Genomic DNA, 15,129 nt, shown 5'->3' with positions numbered 1-15,129 from the left:
TCTGGTGAACACATGGACCGGCTTGTCCTCATCCATCCACCTCAAAGCAAAGTAGGAAAAAACTAGCATCTGTAAATTCCCTGTTCATCCATATAAACGACGGCAGATATGAATTTCAACCCATCAGCTCGTAATCTTCTCATTAATTACACATATTGGAAAATCCTGAATTATTATGATCCATTGCCCTTAATCCATCACTTCTCAGACAATTCCCTGCAAACAAATGTAATCAATTTAATCGCACAGGCAAATACGATTCCTTTGTATATACACATGTATATGGGGTGAATCTCATTGACATTCTCCGCCGTGAGTGTGGAATCGAGTGAAATCCGTCAAGCAGAGAAGATGGATTCTCTTGTGAGCGGCAATAACTTTTACACGATATGAAGATTCATCTGCTCTCGCGAGCTATTCCTGCATCCGAGGCACTATGGTAAACAGCTGACGACTATGTGTCCTATAACGTGTTCTCCAGGTCGCGCCAATACAAAGAGCAGGGCACTGGGCTTTATTCAACCTTTGCAGTGATGTAACGGCTCAGATGTAACATATTGAGCATGGAGACAAATGGATTTGATCGTGCAGCGAGGGGGAGAAAATACATCCTGAGGTCTTTTATTTACACCCGGCCCACATTCATGCACACACACACACACACAGAAACACACACACAAACACACACACACAGACAGACATATCACCGGTAGGATCACTTTGCAGCAAACCCCTCAACAGTTCACACTTTCTCTTTATGCACTCTACAGAGCACAGATGGTTTTGTTGTGGTTCACTTGGCACCCAGCGCCATCTCGGCCTCATGCAGAGCTTTAGGATTTCAGTGTTTCATTAGAAATCACACATGAGGAGAGAGGAAAAAATAACCATACAGACCTCACATCGCACCAGGCAGTTCTGGAAAGTCAGCGGGCTTAACTGAAGGCAAGCTCGGGGAACCAAATGGGTGTAAAAAAAACAACAAGTAAATTTCACTAGACAGCCCATGCCACAATGACCCTTTGGCCTGATCTCGGCACCTTGCCTCAAGGGTGCAATAACAGTTTATTACACCTATCCTCACTTTATGAGCCCCTCTACCCTGCATCCCGCTTCCCTCAAGCCCACGCTAACTGTTATTGAAAACACCCGGGTCTGTCGTATATCATTCCTGAGCAGCGCGTTATGCTATGTGCAGTCTAGCTAATCACCACCGGCCATACGAGTATTGTACAGGTCACATTGGGATGGTTCCGCTTATCTCGTATCTGCTTAGATGAGGAAGTGATTAATCCGAATCCCATTTGTCTTTACAGCCTGTGTTGCCTTGAGGCTGAATCCTTTTTTTTCTTTATATGTATCTGTGGTGTAATGACGGGGAGTAAATAGGAAAAGGAATTGAAAGATTTGGCCACAGTGCAGAGAAAAGGGGTAAATGAGTTTAGCCTAGTTTATTGCTAGCCACGAGGATAGAACACCAACACTGTGGGAGATATAAGGTTTAGAGAGGTCTGCAGGAAATCTTGACTAGAAATGCAAAGCGTCAGTGAAGATCTTTCAGGGAGGAGGTGTTCAGAGAGAGAGGTAACAGCTCATGGATGACAAAGTGACGAGGCTCAGTGAAGGACACACCACCTCTCTGTTAGATTCTGTCATTAAGTATGAACAAGAAGGACGCAACAACAGAACGGAAATATAAATAGAACTGGATTATAATACATATATATGAATGTATATATTTTGTATCCTGTCTTCATAGTCATTCAGGGGAAATACTCCTGCATGATCACAAATGATTACTCTACATATGGCAAATCTCCTGCACAGCTGATAGCATCAACAACAACTGCATTGCATAGTGACTTCATGTTTTGTCTGTATTCATTGGCAGCAGCTATTGTGGATTTATGTTGTTGCTGCATCGTTCTAACTCTCTGACAAGATTTATGAATCGTACTATTGTCACTCAAGTCTATAGCCTGTGTCCAGGTGTTTCTATGATTGTTTTCCACCCTGTTAATATTAATGCAGTCTGGCTGGAGACGAGAATAAACCGCTCTGTATTATTCAATGCAGCCCAACAGCAACACAAACTACAGTCTCCACGTTTGTTGTGCGGATATATCAACTCCTCCTTACACAAGTTCAATAAAGACTGAACATTCTTACTTTCATGAAGGCAGATTTTTTATTGCAGGACTCCTGTATTATTTTTAGCCAGATGTACCTTTATTTAATATAATCATCAGTTGTACGCACAAGCTGCACAGTGCCTCACTGGAAATAATTTGTTTGTTTTCGTGTGGTTCTCTCCTGGTAGAGTCGTATGCACACATCTGGTGGCTGAACGATGTTCTTTAAATAGTGTTATCATATATTAGTAAACATGACTAGCATTGTTAGCATAGTCGTGCCACCAGTAGCATCCGTAGCATGTTTGTGTGTTCTGAAAGGAAAAGGGGGAATTTGCCCAACAGCGTTTACATATCTATTCATCGTTAGGCGTTGACAGCAATATTGATATTTAAAATCTCATCAATAACCTCCTGGCAGGAATTGCAGGCAGCACATTGTTCATTTAAAAAGCAGCACGGGGAGACGAGGGATACAATCTACTGCAGATTGTATTGAGGAAACAAACGGAAAAAAACAAACAAACAAAACAAAACATGATGGATGCATGAAATTGCAGCAACCTAAGGAAAAAAGAAGTCGATCAAATGACAAGATGGGAGGAGATGATAGGAGGGCAAGGAGAAGAAGAAATCCATGTTGAGGGCAACAACCCCAGCGATGAGCCATGCTCCTACAGAAATTGATCAATGAAATATAGTTTTTTATTTATTATAAATGTACACTGATCTTCCCCAAACAACCGATTCCTACCTCTCTCCAAAAACATGTGAGGAGCCGCAGGCAATCTTGACTCAGCCCCTAATCTTTGTACTTGCTACAAGCGGCCATGCTTCATACTACTCTGGGCAGCTTCAGCTGATTGCGCAGATGGTTTGTGTCTTCATCGGGGGGGGGGGGGGGGGGGTAGGACGCAAGGTGTGTGATCGCTGGAAGTTGTTCTAATAATCACTTGTCAAGTGAGCAGCCCAGCTAACTGCTTAAGAGCCCTCATCTGTCCCGAGTGCCCTGGGGGGAGCAGCGAGGTCCAGTGGCTTCCCAGTCTGACATGACCAGGCCGGCTAAGCAGGTGCTGCAGGTCACTGTCTATGGACTAATGCTTACACTGCATTCCCTTTGTTTTGACACATTTGACACAGTAGAACATGAACCGGCTGTTTCTCCTGGTTCATATTATGTGGAAACCCGTATCGAGATGACAGCCACTGTGTGTTTATGGTCAGTCGAAACTGTGGACCCCGTTAACAGGCTGTGTCATCATATCTGTGTGGCTGCTCCCTCACCGCTCTCAGCTACAGTGCTTCTAATGGAGCTTTATTAATACTGTCTTGTCACTGTCTCCCTTTTCCTAGTGTGCACTGGTACGGAGAACAAGCTGAGCACACTGTCGGACCTGGAGCAGCAGTACCGCACCCTGAGGAAATACTACGAGAACTGTGAAGTGGTCATGGGCAACCTCGAGATCACGAGCATCGACCGCAGCCGGGACCTCACCTTCCTCAGGGTATGGATGAAATATAAAGTCTGGTGTGCAGCAGGAAGACAGAATACACCTTGCTTATTAATTCAAATGTGTCATTATTGGTCCATCACTGGGGATTTGGAGTAGCTTCACATTCCTCTTCATGGAACTCTATGTTCTTGTGTCTAGAAGTATTTGAAAAATCCTCAACCTGTACAAGCGGAGTAGAATTATATTTCAGCTTTTCACATACTTCTTATTATCTGTCAATGACAGTCACTGTAAAAAATGATTGGGATAATGAGTCACTTTCTTCTAATTCAACCCTGTTGCCCAGACAATACTTGTGCTCAAATAAGTTTCTACCATTCAGCATTCAGATTTGTCTCCACGTAGCCAATGACGTTCTCTTATCAGGGTTACTCCTTCTCTTCTTCCTAAAGAGAGTCTGCTTGTATGCCAAATCTCAAGCTGCCTCTCGGAGGTTAGTACTCAGGTCAGGAAGAATAGGTTTGCTTGGGTAAGGAAGCTGAGGTGGAATTGCTTTTACATGAATGCCTACCTCCATTTTGGTTTGATGGACACGTGCATACACACAATCACTGTGTCACATGATGCCTCTCAGGGGCCTGGGGCAGTAAGGGCACTAATGAAAGGTTAGCAGGTTACTATGGAGAATATGCAGGAGAAAAGGGAAAAAAAAAAACAGGCAGGTTTGTTTTTGTATGTGAAATCAGCTGCTATACTCTGACCTTTGCTGCCCCCCCCACTTCTCAAGAACATCAGGCTGGACTGCTGACTGCACTCTGCACCGCTAACGCCCTCCAACTCCAATTGATTCCAGTCTATCTAGGGGGCAGCGGAGCTCCCCTGGTGGCTACGCTACAGTGCTGACTGCATTAATAGGCCTGTATTGCTGTGAGAGTCAACTTGGCCACAGAGGGTTTTACCGAGAATGCAACCCCCCCCCCCTCAATGAACATGCAAGCTATGTTCTTCTTATATTTGGTTTCCATGTTTTCTTTCTTACAGTGGTGATTTAAGGTAAATACGACAAAGGGATTTGTCTACATCTGGTAAAAATAATAGTGCTGCTTGTCTTCTCTCGTGTGTTTAGCCTGCGTGCACTAAAATAAATCAAGATTGATCAAAGCGGAAAAACCAGGCACAGTCATTACGTTTCTCTTTATTGTAGAGAGACAAGCGTGACCCAAAATACAACTAAGAGGTTATTAAGAAAGAGGGAGCAATGGATGGTTGAGTGCAGCCATTAGACTCCCGCAGAGGTAATATGCCCCACAGACGTTGATGAAAATAGATGGTAGAAAGGTGGAAAGATACAAAAAAAATTAAGTGTGATTGTTGTCTAACTGCACCGAATCAATTTGTAGTTGAAAACAACTCTCACACCCCCGCTTGAGTTTAGGTTCGGTGTACAAGCAATATTACACAAAGGGGTTATTTGCAGTTTGAGGTTAAAGGTGCTTTCGTCCTTACCTGCGTACGTTTCCATTCCACTCATTTACTAAGCAGCTCCCCCCGGTGCCGGCTTGCCAGGATCCTCCACCTTTCCACGGTTGGCAATTAACATGGGTTAATTGAGGATGCTAATTAGGAACGCAGGGTGCCAAACAGCAAGGGAGCAAGAGGGCAGGGCGGAGTGTGTATTTTTAGGCAATATTATTATTATTACGATAAAACACATTAATAACATGCTCCCCCGGGGAGAGAGGAGAAACTTCACCTTGAGGTAGAGAGAAAAGGGGAGGGAGTGAAGCGAGGACCATTGTGCAGCGGCGGCTCACCGTACCAGCTGTCTCGGGGAGGTGATTGAAACTGATGCCTGTGCATTGGCTGCTTCTCTTCAAGATAGCCAAGAGATTGATGGCTGCCTCCCAAAACCCCTCAAACAACTTTAGCAGTAAATAGAGTCCATCTTCCAAACTGCCTCCACGACAGATGAATCAAAGCTCACGGCCGTGATTAATAACTGCATTTCTGCACTGAGGCTTTTCTCCCCTTCTCTCACATATTCACACTCGAAAACCAACAGCCGAGCTTTACCGTCACACGGTGTTTACGCCATCAGTGTTTTTAAATCACTCCTGAGTCCGTATTCCCGTTTCCTCTGAATCCTATTATGAACAGGACGTGTATTTGCGTCCCGAGACGGAAGCACACGGGGAAAATTAGACGACAAGTTATGCTCTGTTCTTCATATTCTACAGTGATGTCTGCTGTGATGTGAATGGGACACAGAGGACGGCAGACGCACACTTTTGCATCGCTCTTCTCTCCGGTATCACTTTCTCGTGTGTGCTCTCATAAACAGATCTGTGATTATGAAATATTCATTTTTCCCTCTCCTCCCATCTTCCCAGTCTCAACAGGAACCCACAGCCACCACAGTCGGATCAGATTGTTTGTCTAGTCATTGCAACCATTTGTAAACATGTAATTCCTGCAGTAGCAACGAGACCCCAGCTTGGTCCCCGTAGTTGTAATTTTGGAATCATCATGTACAAATTGTAATATTTAATATTTGCAAACGGCCTTGTATTAGTAAATCAACGTTGACACATTGACAACAGAAACTTCATATTTTGTGTTGCAGATTTCAAATCAAGTCACCTAGAAGTGTTTGCATTCCTGTGGCAACCTCTGTGATCTCAGATGTGTCATGAAACTCCTCCACTGTGGTATTTATTGGTTTGAAATTTGCCTTCATCTACATTTAACAAGATGAACTTTAGAGGTGGATTTACTATTTGCACTTTGTGGCACAAGAAATGAGCATAAAAGCTAATAACCCTGTATCTAAGCCAGTTGTTTGCCAATGTCAATACCCGAGCTGTGTAACTGCATAATCAAGTATAAGCTAAATAATGTTATTTTGCTAAACATTATGAGAAGTTAAAGTTGAATAAATGTGGGAGAGTTCATTATTATGAATAGATGTATCAATAATAGTAATATATTCAACATAAACAATGCACTAAAACCATAAAACCACAACAGATATTTATCCTTACAAGTAAATGACCAAGAGTAAAATCTTTCATAAATATGAAGCATTACCACACACTATATGAAGTATTTATTACAGGATTACATTGCACTGTACAGACATTTGTATTTATTTTTAACCCCTATTGGTTGCAGCATTTTTAATGTATACAAAAGTAGTCATTTTTGGAAGGCTCACTCTCTAGCACTTACACTATGTACTAAAGGGTGCTTGTTGGAAAAGTGTGGGTCTGTTCATCTGGACCTAAATGACACTCGTGCAAAGTGTTCACTTGACCCTGCACTTGAGGGAAACCCTCCCAGCTGTCACAGTGATGCGTACCAGATGGAAACCAGCACGACTGCACCAGTGAGCAGGAATAAGAGACAAATGTTACTTCAGTTGACAAGAAAACTGTCTTTACACTCCAGAGTAAATATCCCCGTGCCAACAAATCAGCTTCATCTGTCCCATTCAATATCTAACTGTGAAACAGTAGATTAGACAGAGGGAGGGGCGGCAGGGCGCGAGCAGACCTTTATATAAGTATACAGGGCCAATGGAAAGCTTCACGTTTAACTGGAGCTATTTCTCTATAACGTAAATCAACCTCATTAATGATCAGATGATTCATTTTACTGTTGAAACAATTGCACAGTTGATGGAAGAGGGCCAGAGCTTTTACTATATCAGAGATGTTATGCATTTCGTTCAACAAGATTCCTTATCGTCCCAGACAGGGAAATATCTTGGTCTCTCGGGGGCACCAGAAACAATTCATTAACACCACATATCATTACCTCTTTAGTTTTAATGCGAGGAACATATTGGCAAACTGGTGCTTATTTGTAGCAGCTAGACAGAGCAACAATGCTGTTCATTGGGAGTCATGGGTTGAATAAAAGACCAATATTTTGTTTCTTTTTGCTCGGTTTCCGGTCTTTGCCAAGTCCTGAGGGAAATATCTGGCTCTTCAGCTGTTAAATGCTGCAGTATGTTTACCAGCTGGTGGTTCAACTTTGTCGGTCTGGCATTTGCTGTTGAGCACTGTGGAGTGGGCTTTCAGGGCTTCCTCCACCGAAAGCAGCAGCAGCCTGCTGCAGCCACAAATGACCCTATTAGAGCGACGAGGGTGAGTCCAAACAGTAAGTCGCAGGCCAGTGAGTTAAACTGGGAGCTGAAACTCATTATCAAACCTCTGTTAAGCCGAGGAGAGCTGCAGACTTAGGTGATACTAGTCTGTATTACTGCTCTTTTGCATGTTCACGTTGTTTTCAACTTATTTTACACAGTGATATTGATCTTAGCCTTTAAAGACGGAGATTAGGAGCCTGATTCTGACAAAGAGGGTATAGCTCCAGTTAATTTTGCCCAGTAAGATACGGCAGGAGGCTGTTTCATCAGCCTCCAGACACTGTTCATTCCCTTTTTTCCCCTGAAATTAGAAGCCATTAGAGGTCTCTGCTGGTTGGTTACCTGCAAAACTGAAGGGAATAAACACTTGCAGTTGGTGAGCCTAACTACTGCATCAATTTAAGTTTATGTCTCACTTGGTAAAGCATAGGTTCGCCTTGCCAGAGGGGGTCTGTGGGCACAAACATTTGAGACCCCTGCTGCAGAATGACCAGCCGGCCCTTGCACTATAGGTGCCTATGTGTATATGTGTGAATGCCTGCGCCACGTGTTACTTTATCATAAATTGATGACAAATCTTGAGTCTATCTTCATAATCTCACCAGTTTTATGTCATACATATACTTTGCTTTTCAAAATTCAAGCCAGGCTTCTACTATGACAGACCGACCGCCGGTTAATAAATTGTTACTTGAGTCGACCTAACAAATTAACATTATGTTGCCCTTCGAGTGCCCAAGGGAAATACCAGAGGGTCAGGATTCATGGCAGCTCATGAAAGAACAGTGGACTGTAGGGTGTTGAACACCTGTAAGATACAAATGCAGTTTTACATAATGTGCAGCAGCAGAGTCATTGGTTCCTGAAACTCTTTAATTTGTGTCTGCTCTGTTTAACCCATGAACACTTGAGGCGCCAAAGGTGAGGACCGAATTGCAGACATTTGCCCAAACTTTCATTGTTCAGCCTCGGAAGCAGATAGACTTGAAATAACTTTTCATTGTAAGTAATTGCTGGTTCACTAAACTTCAAAAGCATTTTCTTTAGAAACATTCACAGCCGGCAAACTCTCTCCCCTTCCTCCTCCTCAAACAGGACTCTGGGTCAGCAATAACATCGTCTGGGTCTGATTCTTCTTCACTGTTATTTGCATCATAGTTATCATCATTAAAGGGCTGTAATCTGCTCCCTTCACTCGTCATTGTCTGAAACTCTTCTTTAAAAACTTTTTTGCAGGTAAAGGAAAAAACACATAAATATTGCACCTTCTTTAAAAACTTTTTTGCAGGTAAAGGAAAAAGCACATAAATATTGCACCCACTCTTAAAGGTATATACACGTGTATGTCCTCATTATACATTGTTTACTTCCTTGTTAAAAATTGTATAAATACAGCACCGATTACTACTGCTCCTGTCGTGGGATCATACAACACTAACATTGACGGAAAAGCTGCATACGAAGTTTTGAACGTTGTCGGAAGTGGCATTTGAAAGCTGCATCTATTCCTGGACTTCATTCCCGTCTTCTGACATCTTCTTACTTCTTCTTGACTGGCATATTTATCCCTCAGGTGCCATCGCTGCCCTCCCCAGCTTCCTAATTTTTGATGCACTGTTAGACGAGTGCAGATTACGTTGCCCCCCCCCCCCTGCTCCTCGGCAAACTCCTTCAATATTAATGAAGACTGATGAAGTGCTAGGGAGCTCCTGTCTTTCAGGCGCGACCTAGATTGGATTGACAATTGCAATTAGCATCCCCTCAAGTCCATTTCCATCACTTTAATTTGACATGAAGAAGGACAGCGTGGGGTGGGAAATGGGACCAGCGAGAGAAAGAAGTCCTGAGGAGAACGGTTGGGGGAGGGGGAATGGGGTGAAGGAGTTTAACTGGGAACTAGTTTGAAAGCCAGACAGCAGAGAGGAGGGAAATTGAAGAGTCCCTGGAAATCGTTTACTCACAGATATCTGACGGTTTTTTGCTGCTGCTTACTTTTTTTGATTTCCTCCTTCTTACTTTCCATCAAGAAACATAGCAGCGAGAGGGAAGTCCATACTCGTCAAATCACGAAGGCTGCAACGATAGCCATTGTCAATCCATTAATCTATTGTTATGTATCAATCAGTCCAAAGATTTACTTTTATTTTGATTTATCAATTGTGTATTTTTCTGCTTTACTTCCTCAGGAAACACAAACACACACGCACACACACACACTTACACACACACACAAATTGTATGTTACTTCCAGCTGGGATCTGCGTGGGAAGATAAGATTTGTTGTCTTTACCACCATTCCCCTCATTACAGTCAGCTTCTCCCAGTTAGCATCCCTCTGGTTTTCAGGATGTTTTTTCTGACAGGGAGCTAAAATAAATTGGGTAAAAAAAAGGGAAAAAACACAAAATAAAGATGTTTTAAGTCTGAAAAAATAAATCTGTGTTCTCCATTTCAGTTTTTTTGTGGTTGTGTATATAAAGCATTTGTTTTACTCCATCTAAGAGACAGGATGGTTAACGAAAGAGAGAAGAGGGGGGGAGAACAGTACGATGCAGTTTATCAACCAACACCTGGGCAGAGCACGATTTAATTCGATTTATATTTAAAATAATATACATTTTCGTCAATGGTTTGGGGTTAGGGTTAGGGTTAGGGATTGTCAGTTCCAGATTGATGAATACATGCCACACAAACTAATATATTTATGTTTTTTCAGCCCTAATATCCACCTTAAGATCCTCAACTCAGGCCTTAGTTGAGCTCCCTCCTGGGAGATTCTACTCCCACCCATGAGATCAGCTGTATTCTCTTCATTGTTACTATCTAATGGAAGTATTTTATTCTTATATGTTTCCTTTCTCCCCTGAACAATGGATTCCTTCTCAATTCAAGTGTAAGCAGGAATAGAGGTGCGTGAGATATGACAGCCGCTACTGAAAAATCAATGATTCTCCAACCTTTAGCTGGAAAAGAAGAAGTAGATGATAGTCAGGAGTTGATGGTAGTGTGCAATGCGTGTGTGCATTTCAGTTTTGCTGTGCGTGTAGATATATATGTATGAGACTGTCAGTGTTATTTTAAATTAAAGGACGATCTCTTTGCCACAGTGACATTGATTTCAGACGGATCTTCCTTCTAATTGACCAAAGCAATTCTCTGTGTGTTTGCCTGCAGGTGATAAGGTTGTTTGTGCGTGTATGTGTGTGTGTGTGTTGTCATTAAGGCCCATCTCTGCCTTTGACTGACAGATACATTTCCTTGCTCCCCTTCCCACTCTTGGTCAGCCGATATCATTCCTATCCCGTCTTTTGGAAATTATCTGGATTGATAGAGCAATGAAACAAAAATAACCGGCAAGGTTAAATGTCTGTGTGTTTGACAGGAGAGAAAAAAAGAAAGAAACTTTGCTCGACTTGGCTCTATTTGCTCTGCTTTAAACTTTCCATTTGTATTGACCTGCAGCTGTGAAGAGGCCAATAAGAGAAAACCAACAAAAATAGACACATATCTAACCCAGCAGCTCTGCTGACTCGTTTTATGATGAAATTGTTAAAATGAAAATCTGTACTGGATGGCAGAGGGCAGAGAACTGCTGTTGCAGTACCCTCAGCTTGTCAAAGCTTCAGAAAGAAAAAAAAACACATCCTGCCACTCTGGAGGCACTTTGGATCCAAGAAAACAAATCGTTGATGTTTTCACAAACTACAATAAAAGAATTAGGAAAAGTTCTGGGAAAATGTCTGGAACAACTCACACGGACATTTATAGTATCCCTTACAGGCCCTCTACAGAAAATGTCTGGACTTCAGTGCATGTAGGTACATTATTCATCAGGTTATTCTCTTTTGCCCAATATGTGTTTCTGATAGTGTCACTATTAAAAGTGAGTGCGAGTAGCAAGCAGCTAAACCTGAGGATTTTCGTCTGTTCATCTTTTAACAGTTAAAGACGTTTATAAGCACTGAACGAGATATACTCAGGAAATGTCCCCCTCAAGTTTGTGTGTTGGGCTTGTTGTCTTTGTTTTAAGACTTCAGCTGCGACTGAGATGTAACGTGATTTTTGAATGAATGATTTTACTGCATGAGGTGAACTCTGATTCACCTCATGCAGTATCTTTGTCTCCCCCCCAAAGGAGGCCTGTCTGTCCTTCTCTTACAGCTTTGCCAAATAATTTCCGCAACAGACCGTAGCATGTAATTCCCCAATGGTTAAATTATTTTTCCCAAATAGTCAGTGCTCCACAAGCAAGTCAAACATTTTGTAGTTTGTAGAGATTTGAAGCTGTGTGATTTTTTTTTTGGAGAAGACTGTAAACATCCAGAGTAAAGCAAGTTGTTTGAGTTTACTTGACACTGAAGGGAATTACATACTGCCTGGAAATGGCATGCTGTTATAAGTTATAGAGCTGAACCCATAAGCTTTAAAAACTGCTAAAATATAGACATGGGGACTTTTCATGTCTTAGCATTGTAAAGTGAAGTCGGCCAATTGCTCCCATACTGGTAATAATTTGTCTATGTATGTTCCTGTGGCTTCAGAGAGCTTTACTGCCCAAACAATAATTCTGGCCGTGTGCTTCTTTACTGGAGGTACCAGATGCCCATGTTCGTTCTAATCTTTAACCCTAGTAGCCAAAGTTACATATTGTACATTTAAGATTTCTTTCTGTGTTAAACAGCAAGTACGATAGAAAGCATATCCCACCAGAATTGATACTGTAGAGCACATTAATAATCCCTTCAACTTTCATACAAGAAATGCAGCTTAAAGTGCTTTATATACAATAGAAATATAAATTAAATAAAATTACGAGCAAATATATGAAGTAACATAAGAAAGTGTTAAAATTACATTAAAAATTGAAAGCAACAATAAAAAATTAAAACATTAATTAGAAATTGCATAAAAACTGAAAAGAAATAAAGGTACAAATTCTAAAAAAGCACAGGAGTGCAGGCAAGTGCAAGATCGAGATAAAGGCAGAAGTAAAGAGAAATATTTGAAGTTTTCTTTCAAAGACATTTGCTGAATGTTGGGCCGAAATTCTGACCACTTAAGATGTTTGGCAGTTATTCCTGATCTTTTCTAATCAGCAGCAGTAGCTTCCTGGGTAGGATGTTGCTTTGAAACAGCTGTGAAAAATGACAACTCCTTCTAAGAGGATGCAACTGCCCTGGGACACATTTAAAAAAAATCACATAGCCTTGGAGCAGATAGTGCAGCAGATGTATGAGACTGTCTTACTGCACGGCACACACGTAGCAGAGGTGGAGGTGATATTACTACTTATCGTAACAGAGCAGTGCCAGATTTAATAGAGAGGCAGTGGAGAGGAGAAGCTGAGCCGGGCTGTGACAATAGCCCACCCTGCTTCTCTAGCTGCCTTTCAAAGGCCATATCTGCCTCCCTCTGCGGCCTGCCACATGGAGTGAATGATATGGACCGAAGTCTCAGGAGGATCGGAATCAATTTCCACCCACTGCAGCTGAGGCGAGGGAGTCCTTTTCAAGAATGGCTGGGGTTAAGGCTCAAATGGACGAAGCACAATAGTTCAGCTGGACACAGACTCTGTTCTTCCTCATTTAAAACTCTTTATCGATAACTGCACACAAATAGCTCATTTGATCCTCTATGGCATTATTTAGTCCTCCACTCTCCATGCATGACAATACAAGACATTGTGAGTTTGTTTTGCCAGAAACATTTTAATCTCTGTACTGGGTGTGTAAGTATTACTTGACCAATTCAACTCGTTCTGTTGTTTTCAATCTGTGAAAACAGAAGCCCCCGTCTGCTGGCTTCACTAAACATGCAAGTGTGATTTGTTGCTGAAAAGCAACTGAGCAGGAATTAGGCTCACAACATTATTTCTTGTACAGCACAGATTTTCTTGTACAGTACATCTTTTTGTTTCTTGCTCTTTCTTTACCTCTCGTCCCTATGTTACCTCATTATGTGTTTAATGAATGAAAAACCAATACTTTTATCAATAAACCATCAATTAATCAATTATACATTGATCCTAGTGGTATTGTCTGGACCATGTTGACTATTCTGCATCATAAGCATTTGAATGATACAAATTTGTAGTGTCCCTTCCCCCCCCCCCCCCCCCCCCCCCCCCGTAAAAATCCGGGGGAGAATTCACAACTGAAAATTCTCATCTCTCACATTTGAGTTTAAAAGAGGAAAATGATGTTAAGTGTTTGTCATATTTATATCACACACTTGATTTAATAAATTCCAACATATGAGGCTGGGAGTAGCTTTGTGACATTTATCTTCCACATTGACCTAAACACTTAACATTTACCACTTCTGTGATTTATTTTTTACATGTTAATCAAAGTGCTGCTCATGCAATTTGAAGCCAGGCTGCACTCTTATATAATCCATCACTATAGGACATCACTGGATTATGTTCAGTGATAAGTTTAATGTTTACATCATGGTTTTTAAAAGTCTTACTTTTTACAATTTACTCATTGATGATATTTAGAGTGAAAACAACGTGTCCAACATGATCCAATATGGACATAAAGTCAAATATGTGATGTGAGCTTTACCTTTCACTCTAAGACCATAGCTCCCCACAGTTGTTTTTCAAACTGCAACTTGAAAAGTGCTCTGCATCCAACCACCCAGGCCGAACTGCTGCCGATTCCCATTACAAGAGTAACACACATTCATCATGTAACTCGATTACTTGTACACCGACAATCTCCTTCTCTCTCTCTCTCTCTCTCCTTCTTTTCTCCTCCTCTTTTCTCTATATATGTATGTTGTTGCGGCTTCCCTTTTCATTTGCATCTTCTCCCACCCCCCGCGCCTCCTCCACTGCACACCCCCACCCCATCCGCCTCCTCCTCCAGCTCTCCTTGCGCTAACTAGTCAGTGTTTGAATAAAAACTCATTAGGATTACATAGCCATTTAGCTAAGTGACACAGGGTATAATTGTACCATCCATCAATTGCTCTGTAATAACACACTCAGAGGAGCTAAATGTTGATTAGGCCTCAGCCAATATTACCAGTGGGTTTTGGGAATAAATAGCTCAGAGGGGGGTGGCTGAGGGTCTACGTGGCCTCGGGGGGTGGGGGGGCGGGGCTGTTGCGGTCAGGGGCGCTGACCCATGCAAGCTAAATTAACTTGGAAGGGTAGAAAACAAAGTGTCAAAGACAAGCAAAGCTTCACTTTCTGTCCCTGGCTATTGGCCTTCTTGTCTGTCGGTCTGTCTATCACCCACCAGTACATATTACACTGATTGTCACGAGCCATCTAGAATGGTCTGCATAATACAGAATGGTTTAGGTTCTGTTGAGCATACCAGCAATGTATGTTTGTTTTGTTTTTTGTCTTAGTGGAAATACTGTCTTCTTTATTCACTTC

General features: G+C 41.9%; 1 protein-coding gene across 3 annotated transcripts in view; it reads left to right on the top strand.

Annotated features, from left to right (window-relative positions):
- LOC128456092 (receptor tyrosine-protein kinase erbB-4) overlaps positions 1-15,129 on the top strand; it is a 301,537-nt gene that overhangs the window by 119,225 nt on the left and 167,183 nt on the right. For all 3 annotated transcript variants that reach the window (XM_053440141.1, XM_053440140.1, XM_053440142.1), the window contains exon 2: positions 3,486-3,637. In XM_053440141.1, the coding sequence (XP_053296116.1) occupies positions 3,486-3,637 (152 nt within the window). The remainder of the gene's footprint in view (positions 1-3,485; positions 3,638-15,129) is intronic.

The sequence above is a fragment of the Pleuronectes platessa genome, chromosome 14 (assembly GCF_947347685.1).
Source record: "Pleuronectes platessa chromosome 14, fPlePla1.1, whole genome shotgun sequence".
NCBI lineage: Eukaryota > Metazoa > Chordata > Actinopteri > Pleuronectiformes > Pleuronectidae > Pleuronectes > Pleuronectes platessa.
This window is presented reverse-complemented; position numbering and strand designations above follow the sequence as displayed.